The sequence below is a fragment of the Tyto alba genome, unplaced genomic scaffold, assembly GCF_018691265.1.
Source record: "Tyto alba isolate M040663 unplaced genomic scaffold, T.alba_DEE_v4.0 Super-Scaffold_14, whole genome shotgun sequence".
In the NCBI taxonomy this organism is placed as follows: domain Eukaryota; kingdom Metazoa; phylum Chordata; class Aves; order Strigiformes; family Tytonidae; genus Tyto; species Tyto alba.
In genome coordinates this window covers 6,256,224-6,276,528 of record NW_024881276.1, presented here as the reverse complement: position 1 = coordinate 6,276,528, position 20,305 = coordinate 6,256,224, and the positions used below count along the sequence as shown (strand labels likewise).

The 20,305-nt window shown below is 35.2% G+C and overlaps 1 protein-coding gene across 4 annotated transcripts in view; it reads left to right on the top strand.

The window, feature by feature from the left end:
- The window catches only part of NLGN4X (neuroligin 4 X-linked), a 188,176-nt gene extending 173,617 nt beyond the window's left edge, over nt 1-14,559 (top strand). For all 4 annotated transcript variants that reach the window (XM_042788530.1, XM_042788531.1, XM_032994850.2 and 1 more), the window contains 3 exons: nt 488-673; nt 2,561-3,350; nt 9,807-14,559. In XM_042788530.1, coding sequence (XP_042644464.1) covers nt 488-673; nt 2,561-3,350; nt 9,807-10,656 — 1,826 coding nt within the window. In that variant the 3' untranslated portion in view covers nt 10,657-14,559. The remainder of the gene's footprint in view (nt 1-487; nt 674-2,560; nt 3,351-9,806) is intronic.
- The last annotated feature ends 5,746 nt before the right edge of the window (nt 14,560-20,305 follow it).

The following is a 20,305-nucleotide window of genomic DNA, read 5'->3' as shown; positions in this document are numbered from 1 at the left end:
ATATCACAAGTCCAATACTTTAAAGAGCTATGAAGTTCAGGAAAACTTTTGTCCATGGTAACATGCATTTAAATTAATGTGTTAGGGAGCCTTGTTCTCAGTGGTAGACTGAGTATCTCACTTATTCTTTGCACAAATATGATTTCCTAAGTTTTTATACCTTACTCACATGCAGTTACCAAATGTTTAAAACCTTCAGTCTGTATCGTTGCATTGATACAGAATTATTTCAAAAAGGAAATAATGCTTTTTCACAAATGTGACTTCTGCAGTAGGGAAAAACAAACCAAAGCCAAACAGCATACTAAATGAGTTCCACTGCCTTCATGGGAGACATTTAACTAGGACCATGACCTTTAAAAAAATGAAGGAAAAAAAAAAAGAAACCCAGAAGATGAAAAGATGGGAAGATGTGTTGTGAATATGTGGATACCCTCTAGCTAACTCTGTATCTGGTGAACTAAAATGATTTTTTTTTGCCCTATAGGTTTTTTAAGTACTGGAGACCAGGCTGCAAAAGGCAATTATGGATTGCTTGACCAAATCCAAGCTTTACGTTGGATTGAAGAAAATATTGGATCTTTCGGAGGAGACCCAAAAAGAGTTACTATTTTTGGATCTGGGGCAGGAGCTTCCTGTGTCAGTCTCCTGACACTCTCTCACTATTCAGAAGGTAACAGTCTTCTGAGCAAGGCACTTTTTTTTTTTATTATTTTTTTAAACAGTATAGTGTAATGAAAATAGCCATATCAGATAGATTGAATTAGAATTACATGAGGTCTGTAATTTTTGTAAAATACCTACTAGTTATGATTCTGGATTTGTATTGGTCAACGTAAATATTTTTATATGAAAAATTAAATACTATTATAGCAGAAATTTTATGTAACAAATCCCATGGGCAATATACTTTTTCTACATTTATCAACAGTCTCCACTGGCTCTTCTGTCAAAGAATTTGCCCTAATTAAAATGGAAAAGGGCAGTGACTTTTAAAAATTTTTACATATTTTTGTCTGCACTTCCAACATGTATTTAGATTCTTTCCTTGCTTAATAATAACATAACTTATCTTTATTAAATATGTATTTAACTCTCCGCAAGTACTGTGTGATCCTGCACAGAGTGCTTAAGATTTAGGTGAGTGTTTGAGCTGTGGGATTTCTGCCCTCAACACCTCACACTCCCCAAAAAATGACCCCAAGAACATACAGCACCAGTACTGACTGAACCATAAATATTCCTGGTGATAAGACCAAATCTACAAAGAATTTATAAAAGAAGACAAGACCAAAATATCTATTATATTTATAAATCCATGCTACTTCTATCACAATAAAACAGAAATCTATGACAGAAGTCTGAGCCCTAGCAAGTAGTTGTAGCAGGGTGGCTGGTACACAAACCTTATTTGGAAATATATAGAATTGTGCCTGACAATTCAGTCTATTGATACAAATAGGGTGCAGTGAATAACTGTTGAGTAAGCCACACTAAAATCAAGAAGATAGAACCATGAAAAACTTAACTAATCACATCACTGAAATTTTGTATTGTGTGCAGTAACTAATCATCACGAAGGTATATCCACCACAGCCAGTTTTTCCCAGAAAAGCTTCAAGGTCTGTAAATGTTTTTTGTAGCTGTTGCTGTCTTTGACATTTCAAGAGATTGACAGTAGAAACCATGTGCAGAATAGTCCCAGGTATTTTAGTTTAAGTATAAAATAAGCCATTTTAGTGATCTTACCAGGAAAAAAACCAGATGGGATAGTTTCACCAGTAAGGTCCAATTTCTTTTCACTGCTCTGACACAAAAAAGCTCTTAAGACTGGATCTTTCATCTCAATATTAGTACCTATAAAACAACCAGAAAGAACTATTTACTCTCGTCTTACTCTCTTCCAAAAAATGTAAATATATTTTATTTCAATGTACAGGTAGTGCTAGCACACACACACGCAGATAAAAATAAAAATAATTTTTAAAACTTAAGATGATAAGGAAAAAATTATGTCAGAGTAGAAGACTCAAAACTATTAAATTGATTTTAGCAGAGCAGATTTTTTCAAATTATATGATGCATGGCATCTGAGAAGGAAATTAGAGTGTGTAATTTTCATTTGACCTTTAAACTACTGAAGAGTGCCTTTATGAGAGACATTTACATGATGAAGAAGATACTTGTAGCTGCCACTCCTTTAAAAAAATTTTTACAGGACTACCACTGTGCTAAAGCCAGGGACTTCCATTAAAGGTGCAAGAAAATGGCAGTACAAACATGAGTTTTGTTCTTGAAACAGTAACCTGAAACCTTCATGCTTTATGTGTGTGAGCATCAAGAACAAGAAATATTTTAATTAGTAGCATATTAGAGATACTATAAAAAGGAAGCAGTGAGTAGAATATATGGCAATTGAATTTCAATTTAGTTATATGCATCCTTTAGTTATTGTATAATCAAAGCTTTCTTTGCTTAGTGAAAGCTGCTTTTATTTTTTTTTATTTTTATTTTTAAAAATATATAATTGGATTTGCATTTAAACAATTTGCACCTGCAGGTTTGTTCCAAAAGGCAATCATACAGAGTGGAACAGCCCTGTCCAGCTGGGCAGTGAACTATCAGCCTGCCAAGTACACTCGGATATTGGCAGATAAAGTGGGCTGCGACATGCTGGATACCACTGATTTGGTTGAATGTCTTCGAAATAAGAATTACAAAGAACTCATTCAACAGACCATCACTCCAGCCACGTATCACATTGCCTTTGGGCCTGTGATAGATGGGGATGTGATTCCAGATGACCCTCAGATTCTCATGGAGCAAGGGGAATTCCTTAACTATGATATAATGCTGGGCGTGAATCAAGGGGAAGGTTTAAAATTTGTGGATGGCATTGTAGACAATGAAGATGGTGTTTCCCCCAATGATTTTGACTTTTCCGTCTCCAACTTTGTGGACAATCTATACGGCTATCCAGAAGGGAAAGATACACTGCGAGAGACCATTAAATTCATGTACACTGACTGGGCAGACAAAGAAAACCCCGAAACAAGACGGAAGACCCTGGTCGCCCTTTTTACAGACCACCAGTGGGTTGCTCCAGCTGTTGCTACTGCTGACCTGCATGCCCAGTATGGATCTCCAACATATTTCTATGCATTTTATCACCATTGCCAAAGTGAAATGAAACCCAGCTGGGCTGATTCAGCTCATGGTGATGAAGTCCCTTATGTGTTTGGGATTCCTATGATTGGCCCCACAGAACTGTTCAACTGCAACTTTTCCAAGAATGATGTCATGCTCAGTGCAGTAGTTATGACGTACTGGACTAACTTCGCCAAAACTGGGTAAGTTTGACACCCAACATTCCTTTTTGTTGATAGCATACTTCTAAAATAATCAGTGTCCCATTGCAGTGGCTTCAAACCCTGATCTTGCAGTAGTATTATAGCATTATTTGCATAAGACAGAAGGTAACTGGGGCTTATTCATATTTAATAGATTTTTAATTAGTGTGTTCCCTCAAACTATTTTCTTTCAGTAGCTCAGTGAGAATAATAATGCACTGTATTTTTGATTAAAAAACTAGGGCAATGATTAAGATAAAGCATGTCTCAGAGAAAAAGCAGCTCACTAAGATACTGAAAAATCAGAGGCAACATGTCTGCTATTTGAAGAAGGAACTGCCAGGCAGATAGCACTTATCTGCTACAAAAGAAAGGAAGTTCCTGTTTATAGTGACCTTCACAGGGTTGGGGACTCAGGGAGGAACTGGAAAAGAAAGGCAGACAGTGGAAAGATTTTTCCCTCTGAGGGCTATAATGGCAATAATAAGTACTTGACTAGAATGAATAAGATGCTCAGATATAAATTTTGCTTTGAGAAGGTTAAAAATTTAAATTAGTTCTGCTTACGAAACAAAATAAAGACATCAATGTTTTGCTGAAATAGAGTTGTAAACATCAAGGAAAGAACCCTCAAAGTGGCTTAATCTGTGAGTGCTATTAATAATTTCTGTCCTGTTCCAATAAGCATTCATTTAAAGAGTACTGCAGTGTTTTACTTGAGCGGCAAGGGCTTTTTTGTTAACCTTGAGTCTTTGGTACTGAATTAAAACAAAGATACTTGGGGCACAAAGGAGCTGTAAATCTTTCCAATGAATGTTTAATGGCAGGATTGTGCTCTGGAAACTGCAGCTTTACTGCACTGCAGTGAACGGTATGCAGCTGCTATATAAGAAAAATTCAGAGATGCCTAGTGAGAAACACTCAGAGGCTTCAGCAGCTCTTGCAGCCTTTAATGAATCCAAATGACATTCAAGGGAGAGAGGCTTTGCAGTCGTAACAAAAACCTCATGCATGAATTGAGTAAAAAAGCAATCAAATGCTTCAGGTCAATTTCCAAGGCAAAAAGAAAGCTTTTGTTGCACTGCCTTTTAGACAAACAGGTACTTTTGCATGCAGAAAACCCACAGTATTGCAACAAAAGTGAACAAACTGTGGAATATTTAGATGTATTTGGCAACAAGAAGTTACCAGTACTGGGATGGGCAAACTTCAGGATGAAAGCTTGGCTTATGGAGAGAGAATGCTGCATGCTGGCTCTACCACACACTCAGAAAGATGATTATACCATCAGTCTGTCTTCATTTTTGTAGATGAAGTGCCACATATACATAGAGGACATCAGATCCTTACAAGTATACATCATTGAAATTATTATGGAGATGCAAGATCTCCACAGTCTCACTATTATTTATGATTACTTTATGACTATTCCCTGTGGAATAAGAAGTTGTACTTAAGCAGTTTTTTGAGGCTGTCAGGAGCATCTCACAGTCCCAGCTGTCACCATAATTGCAAGCACTTTCCAGCTGTTGCTACTTGAAAGCTAATTTCAGCAGGCTGTACATGCCATCACCCAGTTATCGGGTTATGGACCCGTTGTCATACGACACCTAAAGGCACAACAGGTGCTTTGGGAGACCTATTAGTCATTGCTGAAACTTCACAATTGCTGATGAGACAGGAATGGGGTATATCTTCTATTACAAACTTGCTGCTTTATAGACAGTCTGAAAGATGTGTCATTAGAAATGATCTCTAGCTGTAAAATTTCATTTTTCACAAGGAAAGGAAAAGAGGAACATGAGACACATTACCTTGCTGTTTTTTTTTCTTTGTTTATATGAACAATGATTAATTGTTCTGGATAGTACAAGAGAATACTTGGAGGAAAACAGTATTATAAGATTACATTTACTCTGTACATCTGATGACTCCAATGGAAAAGAAGAGATTGCAGCACCTCAAGCCTAGAGCAACAAGGGACACATATCTGGAACTGTCCTCTCTACCTTCCCACATACAATCTGGAATCCATGTGCCTACTCAGGTCCTCCAACTCTCAGAAAGATTGATATGGTTCAAGACTGCATTGTTGGGGGCTTTGCTTTGTTTTTTTTTTTTTTTTTTTTTTTTTCCTCCCTTTTTTAATTTGATTTTTTCCCATCCTTATTTTGATAGAATTTGGCTTGCTTTGTGTTTGTACCCATGGCAACACATGTGAAAGATCTGTTAACTGAAAGATTTTATTAATCCACATTTCCCTGTAGGTGAACCTTAAACATTAAAACTTCACGTTTATTTATTTAATTTTAATGTCTCTCAGAGTTTTCTAATCTTGATGACTCTTCCACAGAGGCTGCATACAGGTACTTACTGCATAATCATGGCTCAGGTAGTGCATTGTTCTGATGGGTTGTGCTGGGCTTTTAACTGACATGCCACCCACTGCTAGAAAATACACATTGTTTAATGGGCCTACTGCCAAGGCTGGTCTTGGAGGGCAGGTTAATCTTGTAAAATCACTAGGTGTCAAAGACACAGCACAAAGCACAATGCTTTTATTGTGTTTTACTTTGAAGCTAGTTACTGAAGCTAGCAAATAAGAGGTGATAATTAAAGTGTTTAATGGCAAGTGGATCCTGCTTGAAATGAATACCTGGAAGCTGCATTTTGCTAATCCTCCATTTTCTAACTTGCTATGACTTTTTTTTTTTTTTTTTTTTTTTTTTTTTTTTTTGTCTAACAGTGGTTTTGGCCTTTGCAAAACTATGTTTCTAACATGCCTTAGAAATAGGAAAGCAATCTGTTACAGAGTAGGTGTAAAAAACTACATTTGGGATACAAAAATGACATGAAAATACAGCTTTTGATTCCACTATGTGCAAAATTGCATGTGAGAGCTTCATTAAGAGGTGTACTTAAAGCTTCAGTCTGCTGCAAATAGTACTATCCTAAGTGCAATGATAATTTTATATGCTCAAATGTTCTGTTAGTTAGGGCCATGTTACAAACTTTGCAGATACAGTATGGGGATAGTGAATGACATGAGAGGATGTGTGCCAGTTCTTCACAGATACTCTGCCAGCTACACTCTTGTGAAGAAGGATTTGAAGTTTTATAAAGTAGATACAAAGCCATGCTCTCATTAGCAACGTCTATTGGGTTTCTAAAAATTACCTTTTTTTGAGGAGTTATAATACTCTATTCTTGCTCCCATTCATCCAGCTCTAGCTAGACTGGTGATGGGAATGATAAAAGCCTAAAGGATATATATTTATTTTCTTTGTTCTTCAGATAAATAGTCCTTAATTATTTTACTATCACTGATTCTGAAGCAAAAACCTGAGTTATTAAGGATGTTTTCACTTTGGCTTTCTAATGGAGGACACAATTGAACTTGCAATGACTAAAGTGTATTTTTAAATCAGTTCTCAGTGAACTCCTTTATGAGACTGTTGCATTTCTTTTTGATATTTTTGTCTGAAGAAATAACTGTCTCCAATGGCCAATCTGTGTTAGTCAAACAAAATGGCATACTTACAGTTTGCTTTCTTTAGTAGTTACAATAGCTGACTGGGAGCATGGCAACAGTGGGACCTGGTGATAAGTGAGGAAAGGAGGTAAGGGAAAATATGCTTGTGTACCAGTGCTTCAGTCAGGAAAGGCTGTACAATATTGAGATTAATAGTGTGACAACATGAAAAATCAGTGGAAGCATGAAGAAATGTCACAAAGGTGTTTTTGTTTTTGTTTTTGTTTTTTTTTTTTTTGTTTGTTTGTTTTGTTTTGTTTTTGTTTTGTTGTTTTTGTTTGTTTGGTTGGTTTTATTTTTTTTTTTTCCCTATGGAGGAAAGAGGACTGCTGAAAGAAAATAAATGATCAAGGCACCTTTCAGTGTCTTGGAGACATACTCAGTATGTAACTGTTAAGACAATTTGCTCTCCAATTAAGTTAGACAATGACACAAAAGAATAAAACACTTTAAGTGCATTAAGGTAATAGTTCCATTGTCCTGAGTGACAGTAAATGTGGTTATGAAAGTAGTTAAAAGATTAATGGTATTTCAACATTTTATAGGGAATTCAAGATAAAACTTCTTAAGATTCCCCATCATTCTTCCCATGCCAATATCACCAAATATGAAATATTCAGTTCCCTTATTTGCCAAATCAGATACTAATTCACCTTGTGAACAGGAATGTGCATTGCTCTTCAGTCAGTATCCATTGCAGGCACATTTACTTTATATCAAAGCTGAGAAAAAACCCAGTGCTTTGAACATACACTAGTAACTAAAGAGGTGTTGATTAAATGACAATAAACAGCAACATGTTAAATTGAGCAAAATCAGTGAAGACTGAAAGTAGGGAAAAAAAATGGTGAGTGAAATCAGATGATTCTGCACATTAATAAAAAAATGCCTCCAGTAAGACGAGACAGACCATCATATGGTCTTCTGTCATATGGAAGACAACTTCAAGCATTTCATTTTTTTGATGGAGAAGCTATTTAAATTGAATTCTAAAGGTGATGAAAATAAATAATCAGAGAGCAAAATGAACAACAGTAATCATCAATTTTGCTTTAGCAATGGGATAAATTAAAAAAAAAAAAGCCTCTCTGACAACTAGTAGAATTGGAAAACAAGTTATCTAGTCCCTATGAGAGCCATTAGTGGAAGTTTGGAACTGAAAAAAATTATTGATTATATTTTTATTACCATGATTGCAATGGGTTTTTAAAGGACGGTTTCCTAGCAGCCTTTTGTTCTGTAATTACACACCTGAGCCTCAACAATGTCCAGAAACACAAAGGTGATGTGAGAGGCTAAAAAAAGCAAAAGGAAATTTGAAATTAAAATAACAGATAAAAAGTTGTGTCAAACAGCTGATTCAATAGGAAAATTTATTTTATGCCTATCTATAGTTCTGGAAAAATATTCGTAATAGGATAAACTGCCCAACTTCCCAAGAAAAAGGCTTAACGTCATAAATTGTAACATTATGATTTTTATGATTTGTCTTCAGTGTACATAAGAGGAGGGACAAGGAGAGTAAAAATCCTCTTATTTATATCCACTGAATATTTTCAGTAAATTATCATTAATCTGTAAAACCAAGATCCATGCATTATTAGATCCTTTATTTAGAAGTGGACTTAGTTAATCCATTTTCTTGTGAAAAATAATAATTTAGATACCTGTCGTCCAAATTTAGAGAGAATATTCAGACCAGTTATTCAGTTATTAATTGATCAACCCTAGAGTTGATGCCAATGGTAGAGTTCTGATACCCTCAGCAAAAAAATTGACTAGTCTGTAGGGCTTGCTGATTTTTTTTTTCTATTCCTTGTTTCAATGGACATCTTCCTGCCATGTAAACAAATCCTGAAATACAAGACTAGCCTCATGTAACGTAATTTTCTGTGTTGTGTTTGGAGGAGGTGGCAGCATAATTGGCTATTCCTAATAATTAAAAAGGAGAGATGGAGGTAGAGAACAGAAGAGAAGGAAAGGAAAAGGAGGTTGATATTTACTTGTTTTGCAGACTGTTTGTAGGGGAAGGGAATACTAATTTAAAAAATGTTTAGTGATTAAAATCTTTGTCTGTTGTAAGTTTTATAGGGCCATCAAAAAAAAATATTAAAAAAAAAAGTTCCTGTCCAGCTTGGCTCATTGAAATGACTGCTCAGCTTGTCTCCTGTGCTGTGCATCAACTGCAACTCGTTTACATGATTTTAATTTATACATTCTCTGTAGGACCCTTCCCAGAGTCTTTCTGTGCTGTGAATCAGAACAAGTGGGGAGAACACAAGAAGGATTTTGTGCTGTAACTCTTGCAGGATTTTGAGTTTCTGACAAGAAAAATGCTTTGTATTTTGATAATCTTGCTGTTTTAATTTTCTTTAGAATTTATGTGTTGAACTCCAAAGTACTGTAGTAGTAGATATACTGAAATGGGCCAATATCTTCTCATTTGGATTTGCCAGATCTTTCAGTCTGTTCTTTAAGAACAAAGGAAATAATACTTTTATTTCCTTCTTGACTGCATGTTAGAATCCCTCAAAGTAGGACCATACATCTGCTGCTGTACTGCTTGGAAATGGATATTACTCCACTTGCTTCAACTAGGGCAAACAATTACTAAGCAATAATCTTTCTGTTCAGAACTAACACAATTTGGCCAACTATCACTACAAAAAATAAAAAACAGATAGATAGATAGATAGATAGATAGATAGATAGATAGATAGATAGATAGATAGATAGATAGATAGATAAACAGATAGACAGACTAGCATCTGTTGTTAAGTTAGGGAAACTTTTTTAGCTTTTGTTTTCAGATTATATTAATTATAGGATAAATCATTAACTAAAGGATGGTGGGGTTTTTGATTTTTTGCTTTTGTTTTTGCTTTTTTAAATGACTATAATTTTACCTATTTTTATTTTTCTAGAGATCCAAACCAGCCTGTTCCACAGGACACAAAGTTCATCCACACAAAACCCAACCGCTTTGAAGAAGTGGCCTGGTCCAAATACAATCCTAAAGACCAGCTTTATCTGCATATTGGTTTGAAACCCCGAGTTCGTGATCACTACCGAGCAACAAAGGTTGCTTTCTGGTTGGAGCTAGTACCACACCTTCACAACCTGAATGAAATATTTCAGTATGTTTCCACAACAACTAAAGTCCCCCCTCCTGACATGACATCATTTCCTTATGTGACACGGCGTTCTCCTGGTAAATTATGGCCAGCCACCAAACGCCCAGCCATGACACCTGCCAACAATCCCAAACATTCAAAAGACACCCATAAAACAGCTCCAGAGGATACAACAGTTCTGATAGAAAACAAGCGAGATTACTCCACAGAGCTGAGCGTCACCATTGCTGTGGGGGCATCCTTGCTGTTCCTCAATATTTTAGCTTTTGCTGCATTATATTACAAGAAGGACAAGCGGCGACATGAGACTCACAGGCGCCCTAGCCCCCAGAGGAATACAACCAATGACATTGCACACATACAGAACGAAGAGATTATGTCGTTGCAGATGAAACAGCTAGAACATGACCATGAGTGTGAATCACTTCAGGCCCATGACACACTGAGACTAACCTGTCCTCCTGACTACACGCTTACTTTGAGAAGGTCCCCAGATGACATCCCACTAATGACCCCCAACACCATAACCATGATTCCAAATACATTAACAGGAATGCAGCCTTTGCATACTTTCAACACCTTCAGTGGAGGACAAAACAGTACAAATTTGCCCCATGGACATTCAACCACTAGGGTATAGCTCAGCCCTTCCCCCTCTACTCTCACAAGCCACTTGGAAGAAAGAAAAAACAAAAAACAAACAACAAACAAACAAAAAAAAAAAAAAAAAAAAGAAGAGGAAAAAGTTATAATACCAACCACAGAACACCTTGTCAAAATCTGAAGTAAAAACAAGTAAAAGAGGACAGTCATTATTTTCTTACTGATCCTTCCCACAGAAAACTCTTGGATATTAAAGATCAGCTACAAACCCTGTGAAATGTGAAAAGTGTACATTGCTGTTACAATACTGCTTTAAGATCTCAGCCACTTTGATTGAAAGTTGAGGCCAGAAGACGTCACTTAAAATGGTGTTTTGAGTGTAACAAGCAAAGCAGAGTCTTCTGGAACACAGAGCCAGTGACTGTACAGGTGTTTTGTTTTCTTTTTTTTTTTTTTTTTTTTTTTTTTTTTAATAAATAAAATAATAATAAAAAAAATCTTTATGTGCCATACCATGAATGGCCCTTGTTAAAACAAAGACATCACCATGGGCTTTTACCCAGCATATGAAGCTGTAATCCAGATGGGGGAAATAGAATTTTATTATTAAAAACAAAAATGAAAAAAAAGAGGAGGACTGACTATGCAGTAAAATACGTATAGTTCTGTGCAAAGAGATGACTTGCCAGCCTGAACTATATTTAAAGAAACTTTGTAAAAATGTACATAGATGTGAGTTTAAAAACAAACAAACAAAAAAAAGCTTTTATTGATGTTTTCGGTTTGAAAAGAGCTTTTAGAAAGATTGTGCATTCGGTTGTGACCTATGTGTATATACATTAGTCATATCACCTCTGTTTCCTCCAAGACCAAAGGAGGAATTTCTTCTTAATTACTAGTGGTAAACAAAAAACATGAGTTTTTTCTAACATATTTCATTTATATGAGACCATGGTGTCATGCAGAGGATACAGTTGTCTGTGTGACCTGTGTATTTTCTCTTACAGGTTACACTAGTGCATGTTAAAGTATTCATAGGAGATTGTTGTTCTTTTCTGAATTTTTTGTTTTCTATAATTTAATTTTGTGTTAGCCTTTGTTAAATTGCAACACAGCAACGGATTGGAAAATAGAAAAAAAAAAAAAAAAAACACAAAAGAAAATCATTACTATTTTAAGCTTGTTGAACTGAACTAAGAAACATCCAATAATATATGTTCAGAGTCCAGTTTGTAGTTCTTGGTTATTGTGATACATTAGGAAGAGTTTTGTGCCCTGACAAAAAGCAAAGAAAGCCTGTGTTTTGGTCAGCCTTTTCTGAGGAAAACTAGCTCTATATTCACCAGCAGTTGCAACAGAATCTCAGCTGAGAAAACACCTTCTTAGCTTTGCTAAACAAAACCACAATTTGAAAGTGGGGAAATGGTGGGTTGGTTAACTGGCTGTTTTTTAAAGTGTTCAGAAATTATCAGTGTGTAAAGAACTTCTCTGCCCAGTATCCTCTTTTGTGCTTGAGAGCATAACTGTCAGAAAATACTTTTTTTTTTTTTGCAGATTTATTACACAGTAGTCTCATAGTGAACATTATGGAGAGGGAAGCAGAGACATCAGCAGCTGTTCTGCATCTGAATAAAACCGAAAATCCCAGAGAGCATCACTCTCAGGAAGGGCAAAATTCTTAGCTGATTATTCCCTTCTGCCCTCCCTTCACTAGGAAGCCAGGGGCCAAGCAGAGCTATCAAACAAAGGAACTTAACAGTTTGATTCAAACAACTGATTTGAACATAAACAGCTAGAAATAAGTTCTCGCAGATGAAGATTGCTTTGTATTTTGTCTTTGAAAGTTCCTCCATCGCCGAGAGATAGTAACCAAAGATATTTGAACAAATTGGTCTGTACTTGAACATGATTATCCCAGATGTATCTTCTATTATTAATTCACAACTAAGCTGCATCAATATCATATGTCCCATAAGTATCAAACACAAGATGCCTTGTACCTCTTCTCGTTTTCTATGGTTTTCGTTTTCTAATCATGTTGGAATAGCAACCCCTAAAATAAAATTCATCTGCACAACTCCTTGTTGTGGAAGGCAGTAAAACAGATTCTGAAGGAAAGAAATAAAAAGAAAGTTAATTACATGATAAAAATACAACATGTGGCTGATATAATCCTTTGTCTGTAATAAATGTGCTATAAACCTGACCTGGATGCTCAGGTTGGAATGTGATGAAGCAACAACCCCAAATTACAACTAGTAGCAAATGGAAAACTTTTTTTTTCACTGATCCATGACATAACATTGATTAAATCTGACTCTATACCGGGCCATATCCACCACCTATGTAATGCCTCAGCTGAGATGCAGCAGTTCATAACTCTTAAAAATAAAGGTAAAAAAAAAAAAAAAAAAAAAAAAAAAAAAAAAAAAAACAGAAAAAAAAAAAGCCAAAAAAAAAAAAAAGAAAAAAGAAAAAAATAAAAAAAGGTAATGATGCTTGGCATCATAATCGGTTGGGTATGTTTGTAATGTGAATTACAGTATTTGTTTAGTACTTCCAATTGTCTTCTGCTAGCAATATGTACAGTACTGTGTCAGGCTTGTGACATTTGGGTTAAAAAAAAGAGTTCCTGTAAGTGAATGATTTTAGCTTTTAAAAGTAATTACAATCAAGTTGATTTAATAATTTGATACATCTGGATTGATGTATGATTTATAGAGGGAACAGATTTATAGGGTCTTCATAGAAGTCTATAATAATGATATCAAAATATAGTTTGCAAACTGTAAAAGAAAAACAAAAGTACTTTCCCAGGCTTATATTCTTGACCTTAAGAGGCACACAGGGTTTAATGGTTTCTTCTGTTATTGTTTTGCAATTTTTTGTTTTTTGCCTTAAGTAATGATAGAAGATATATATGGCTGGACACATATGTATAAACTTTTCAGCAGCATTTTTAATAATAAAATATCACAGTATTTTCTAATGCTTTGTGCAAAGAACTACGTGTTCATCCTTTTGTGTAGAAAGTCTGTCAGAGGTGTGTTTTCTGCCCCATATCCATTTCATTATCTAATGTAATCAATGCTTTGATACACAGTACAAAATTATTAAAGTAATAGAGGTTGCACTTTTAAGTTAGCAGTGAGTTTTCATGGCTTCTGTAGTTCTATAAGCCTGCCAGTAAAAGGAAAAAAACTCAGACAATGAAGAGATAAGAGAATAAGCTCCATATATTTATTACCTGTATGCACTGCACCTCCCATTGAAGCAATGGTTTAATTGTTCTGTTAGTATTTTCTGTAGCACTGAAAAGGAGCTTGGGTAAGCAGCTTCCCATATTAGTGTATGACTTAGCTGAAAAATGCTGAAAAATTTATCTTTCAAATTAAGAATCAAAATAATTCAAACAAATCTAATACATCCAGCCTCCACAAGTAAATATACTTCTATTTTATATTTAAAATTTAGATAAACAATGAGTTTTGTTTGAAAAAATATTTAGGAGTAGCATTATAAGTTACTCATATATTTAAGGGATTTACATATATTGCAGATATGTTAATATCATTCTTCCTTCAAAAGTTGAATAAGTAAATATAGTTTGTTCTTTTATGCTGTTAAATTCCATTTACCGACCAGGTTTCCTTTCACTGGAAAGGTACATAGATATTTCAGTAATTTGAGCTGGTTATTGTTTGCTTTCTGTAACTATTCTGCTGAATAGGTACTAACAATAATACCTGATTATTTTTGAGCATATTGAAGAGTATTTGCAAAAAGCAAATTCAGAATGATTCATATCAGATTTTTGATATGAAGAATCAAGTTTATGAGACAGAAACATATTATGTGCCTACTGACCTAATCAAGCAGCTTGAATTTTGAATATTGAATTTGTATATAAAGCTTTTGCAAATAAACTGCAGATTTAGAATTGTTCAGAAAATATGTTTAATTACAGGTACACTTCAAAATTGCACATCTTGCTCTGCGATAATTCATACAGAAGAAAAGGGGTTACAATTGTGTTATTTCTGTGAATTGTTCACCTTAAATTGCTGGGTGAACTCAATAAATTACCTTCTTTTCAGTTAATCAGTTTCACATTAAAAAAAGAAAAGCTTCAGAAGTTTGTTCATGCTAACTAAGTATTGTGTTGTTTATTTCTTTACTGTCTGAAATATAAATCTGCAGATTAGTATGTTCTTATTTTGACTTTGCTAATAGTATGACAATTTAATGGTATTTAATATCACATAAAATCATATGAAATAATACCATGACAATTATGTGCTTGTCTCAGATCTGTAGTTTTACATTTGTATTATTTAATTATTGTCAACTGTTTCTCATATTTTCATCTACAGCTGTTTGACATCACAAACCTCATCAGCCTGAATCTCTCCAGAGGCCATTAGCAGCTGGTAAAAACTGGGATTTTCATCCCATTACAAATTATGATATTATGTATTTAATATCATAATACGTTAAAATGGTTCTCAGCATCTCAAACTAGCCTAAAAACCAAGATGTTAACCTTTTATTAATGCAAATGAAAAATAAGGAAGGGGTTTGGAAATGTCTAAACATCTTGTTTGAGCTGTAGCATAATAAATAACATTTCACTTTGGGATGAAGTTTTGATTCAAACCATTTTGTTTGGTGTTGCACTGTGGCCACCAAGGTCCTCACTGTGTTTTCTTAAAGTTATGTTTTAAGGAAGTTATGCTTTCTCAGTCTTTTATAGCCTACTCAAACTATCCAAATTTTACTGTGGTAAAGAAGCCCAGATCACTCAGGGATGACGTAGACAAAATCCAGTCAGAAAGTCCAGAAGATAGAAAGAATTTTGTCATAAACCAAGTGAACTTCAGCTCCCCTGAGACACAGTGGTAATTAAGGAGAATATGCATTAATATTCCAACTATTTAAATGTAAAATAAGCATGTAATAAATTAGGTGTATTCCATTTTTTCCAATGGAAAGTTGACAAATTTTTGAAATACCTACATTTGCCCGACTTCATTTTCCACCCCTTCCCCACAAAGAATAGCAAAACATTTTCAGCCAATTCTAGTCTTTTCTGGAATAAATGAGAAATTAAATAGATGACATGTTTTTGTTTTCTCTCCTACATGAAGACCCTCAAGTACTGAAAGCATAAAAAGATCTTCCTCTACTGTCTTTTATCAGAGATTATACATTATCCAGATGCTTCACAGTAACCCATTCCCAAGAGTCCAGCTTTAAATAAAAGTCAAAAGCCAGACACAAAACTGGCCTATTTTGAGTTTAGTCTTAGATTAGACAGCAAAGTTGTGTTTCTCTCTGACATCTAAAGATATGGCACAAAAATCCGGTGAACTTTATCTATGTTTTATTTTTAAAATATTGGATTTCTAGAGACTACTTTCTCTTTTTTCAGCTTTAGATATCTGAAGTCATGCTTTTTGCTGTACCTAACTCACAACCCTCATTCATTTAATGTCATCTCATTTCTTTTATCACTATTTCATCAGATACTTCCCCAAGAGGTACAGATATGTTTTCATGTGTTGTTTCTTTGTGTCACAACAGTTGTTTGGTCCCAGATTTGTTACATTCTGTGCTGTATGACTGTGAGAGAGCATTTTTCATCTGACATTTTCCTTGCTGCTTTTAGTATTAAAAAAGATCCACTGAAGGAATATTTACATGACAGTATTCATCATCTTTGAAATGCATCAATCTCTATGGCTGTCTGCACTTTGTGCCAGCCCAACAGCTTTGATTTGACACAGTGTATGTCTTAGTGGGAAGTGTCAGCTTGTAGCCAGGCTCTCTTGTTACTCCACAGTTTATATTATAGTTATTATTGACTGTTGGAATTAATTTATTTTCTATATCGATCTTTGATCAAGGATAAATTAAATTAGTCTATCACTCATTCCACATGAGGATTTCTCAAACCTAAAAGGACATTGTTCTTAGTTCTTGTTTAGATACAGCTAATTCCACTGTACCGTCAAAACTTAAAAAAACCTTTCTAAGCCATTCACATTTCCTGATTCTCCCATCAGTGCAAACTAATAGGGGGCTGGCACAGTTAGCCTTGTATGACGAGAATACATGGTATACTATCTTCACTTGGTGGGGACTTGTTTCACACATCTGGGGAAATAAATACAATTACCATTTTCATGCATCAAAATTTCATTACATCACGTCAAAGGTAAGCAAGACCTAAGGTAATATTCATAGAAACTGTCAATATGGAGGATCACACTCTGGTATCCTGCACTGGTGGTTATTTTGTGAAGGCAACATGCAGGCTGATGGAGAGCAGCTGCGTGAGTGCTTAGTACACATCATTCACTGGATATCTCACTTGAGAAGCTAATCTGTGGATTTCCTGAAATGAAGATGATAATGCAAAAGCATTTTCAGAGAGTTTGTGCTTTCAAGAATGCCTATAAGCAGCAGCAAAGAAACTACAGGAAGAATGGTTTACATAAATTGGAATTAAATGAAAATTGTTCCTAAATGAGTTTGACAGAAAGAAATATGATACTATGTGATGTGATATGATATGACCTTAAAATAATGTGATGGATTTCTTCTGTGTGAAGGGCCAACAGAAAAAAGGACAAGTATCTCAAAGGATACATTTTTACAGGGACTAGTGAAATGAAATCACTGCAGATAATGAGATTATAATGGACTTTGAACAGAGATGTTGTGTCATAATGCTATACCATATGGATTTAGATATGTAGACATAATCTACAGTGAGCATCTGGGTATTGAGAAGTATAAAATTAGATCCCAGGATGCCCTATTTTAGCCAGACAACAGGGCTGCCATCGTAGATAATACAGCAAAGTGGAATGTGCACTTGTGTCCGGGAATTACAAAAGAAAAATTCAACTCATTTTATTCCAAGAAAGGCAAAGTGCCTGACTAAATAAACAGGGAATAATGGCAGTACAGGCCAAGCACAGGTCCTGCCTGGAAAACCACCTTGCATGTAGACAACAACAGAAGGATTATGCTCCAAATGAGCTTTTTTCCTCACTTTCTGGGGTGGGGGTGGGGGGTGGGGAACATGGAGAGGGAAGGTCCCTGGAATATGCTGTGTTCCAGTAACCACTGGCTCTTGAGCCCTCAATAATCACTGACGACTGGTGTATGTTAGAGGTGCCTCTAAGGTGGAGCTGGAACCAAGAAACAAGGAAAAGGAACTGTTTGCTTGTTATTAGCACTTTTTTCTCTTCTCGGTGAAGGCTGCCAGCTTTCCCCACTACTCAGGGAGACTCAGCCAAGATCAACTCAGTTTTCAGTCGGGCTGCCAGCTGCAAAAAAGGCAATGGAGTCACTCAAGGAACAGTGGGCAGTGAGGGAGTTGCTGAAGATTGGACAACAGTCACTTACTGAGTTGATCTGCGAGGCGTGAATGTCCCTGTCTCCCCTGTTATCATGAGCTTATTAAAAAATTTCTATGATGCTCCCCAGACTGTAGATTCTGAACCACTAATTTAGCAGAAAGGTAGTAAGAATGTGATAAAAATTAATCAAATAAAAATTTCATTACCAAAAATTAAAGCTCCATCATGTGTAAGAGAAGTAATATTCAGTGTTTCTTGAATCTTGTGGTGTAACTGCAGATGTGTCTTTATATCTCTAAATAAGACACTTACAATAAGGAAGTTTTGATGGAGTCACAAAGATAAATCATCAGGTGTATATGCACACAGCTGGGATGTGGTGTTTCATTTGCAACCTTTCTTTTCTGTGTTTGTGGGATGTGAACTAACGTATGCCAAGGACACATGGAACAACAACCAGCAGCTCTCGGACCTGCAGCACACAGCTAAAGAGAAATGAAGATGTAAATTGAAGGAACTTTGGACAGCTGTGACCTATATTAGGAACATGGTCTTCTTCAGCTCCTGCTAACAACACACCATCCAGAACTTACATGTAATGAATTTTCCTGTGGAGAACGGTTTCTTCATCTAGAAGGATGCCATGTAACTAGGGATTAACATGGACTGAAACAAAAAATATCTCCTCAGGGTGGTGACAATATCCCAGTGACTGCACTGACCTCTGCAGAGTGGGTTTACAGACTTCCTTGGCACTCAGCAGTTTACTAATAGATGACCAATAAGAAACAGAAAAATCTCTTTAATAAGTACCATTTGATAGATAATACCAACCACAAAACACAAACACAGATAATTTCTGTTAATAAGATCACTGCAGTTTACAAACACTTTAGCAATTTCCAAAAATCCTTATGAATCTGGCATATGACACTTAACAATCTGGAGACTGTGGGTAATCCTGGAGGAATAGGTAAACATGAAAAAGCACAGATGTATACATTTGTACTAAACTGACCATAATTCTCTGTTTTGAACTGAAGATCTGGTCTCATCTTTATTTGTCACCTGGAAATACTTGGGTTTATACCTTTTTGCATAGTGGTAGAGTTTACACATTCTGAACTTGTAGAATTTTACTGTCACCTCTTCTTTCTTTAAAAACACAGTAATTGACAATGGGAAAATTAAAACATTTTAATCATCTCAATGATTGCCTGAATAAGACAGTAAAGTTGTTTGAGAGACAACATGTTTGAGCATACAGCTTTTTACAACTGTCAAATTCTTACTGATGTTTATCACTGTAAGTGAATTCTTTAAAGTTTTCCAAATGATACTTTTATGAGTAGGTAAAATGGCACTGTCCCATTTAATTTCACAGGAATGGTTGCTTTAGGTCTGAAGCAGATGACAAATTATTACTTTCTGTATTGTTTTCCAGCTGTTAAGAAAACGAAGTTGAGGTATAATAGCATTTTTCTCCTTCTTGATGGGGTGGAGTCTAATCCAGTTTGCCATTTCTTAAAACTGTAAAATTTTTTCTCAGGAAGAATTTAGAAACTTATAAAAGAAATGCAAGCTGATTCAAAGAGGTAAACAACAACAATTATCTTTTTTGATAAAATAGAAAATTTTAATTTATGAAAATAAAGAAACCAAACTGTATTGTTTTCACTTCTGGGATTATTCTATGCCTCCACAACCTTAGCAATTGGTTTCAGGGCAGTTTCTGCATTGTAAGCTTTGAAATGTGGAAATATTAAAACAATATAATTTTATATGATATTTAATTTGGGGAAATAAGTTTTTTGATAGATATACCATTTCAGTTATTTTAATATGCAATATGATGATTTATATGTAAATACAGAACCTTTGTAGGAACTCTTGCTAACAGGTTTATTTGATCTAGAAGTCTACATATTTAGGTATCTGGGATCTATTTCTACATCTGTCTATATGTTCAGATTATGACATATATATATATATATATATGGTTATTAATTGCTTCCTCACTGCCAGTTTTCCGTGAGAGAATATAAAACCTATTTTCAAATATTTGCAAGTCACAAAATGTGAAAAATACAAATGCATTTCACAGAGATTTTGGAACTGGTCCTTTTAAACACATTTTTTTTTTCCAGAAATATAGACAAGCTTTTACTCAGAAGACACACACACACGTGTAATTGAGGGAAAGATGAGAAGATCTCTTATCTTGTTTATTTCCACTCGGTGAAAGTAACTCCTCAGCTGCAATAATTCCATTGCAGAATCTAGTCCTCAGTTGTTCCTCAGAGAAAAAGAATGAAT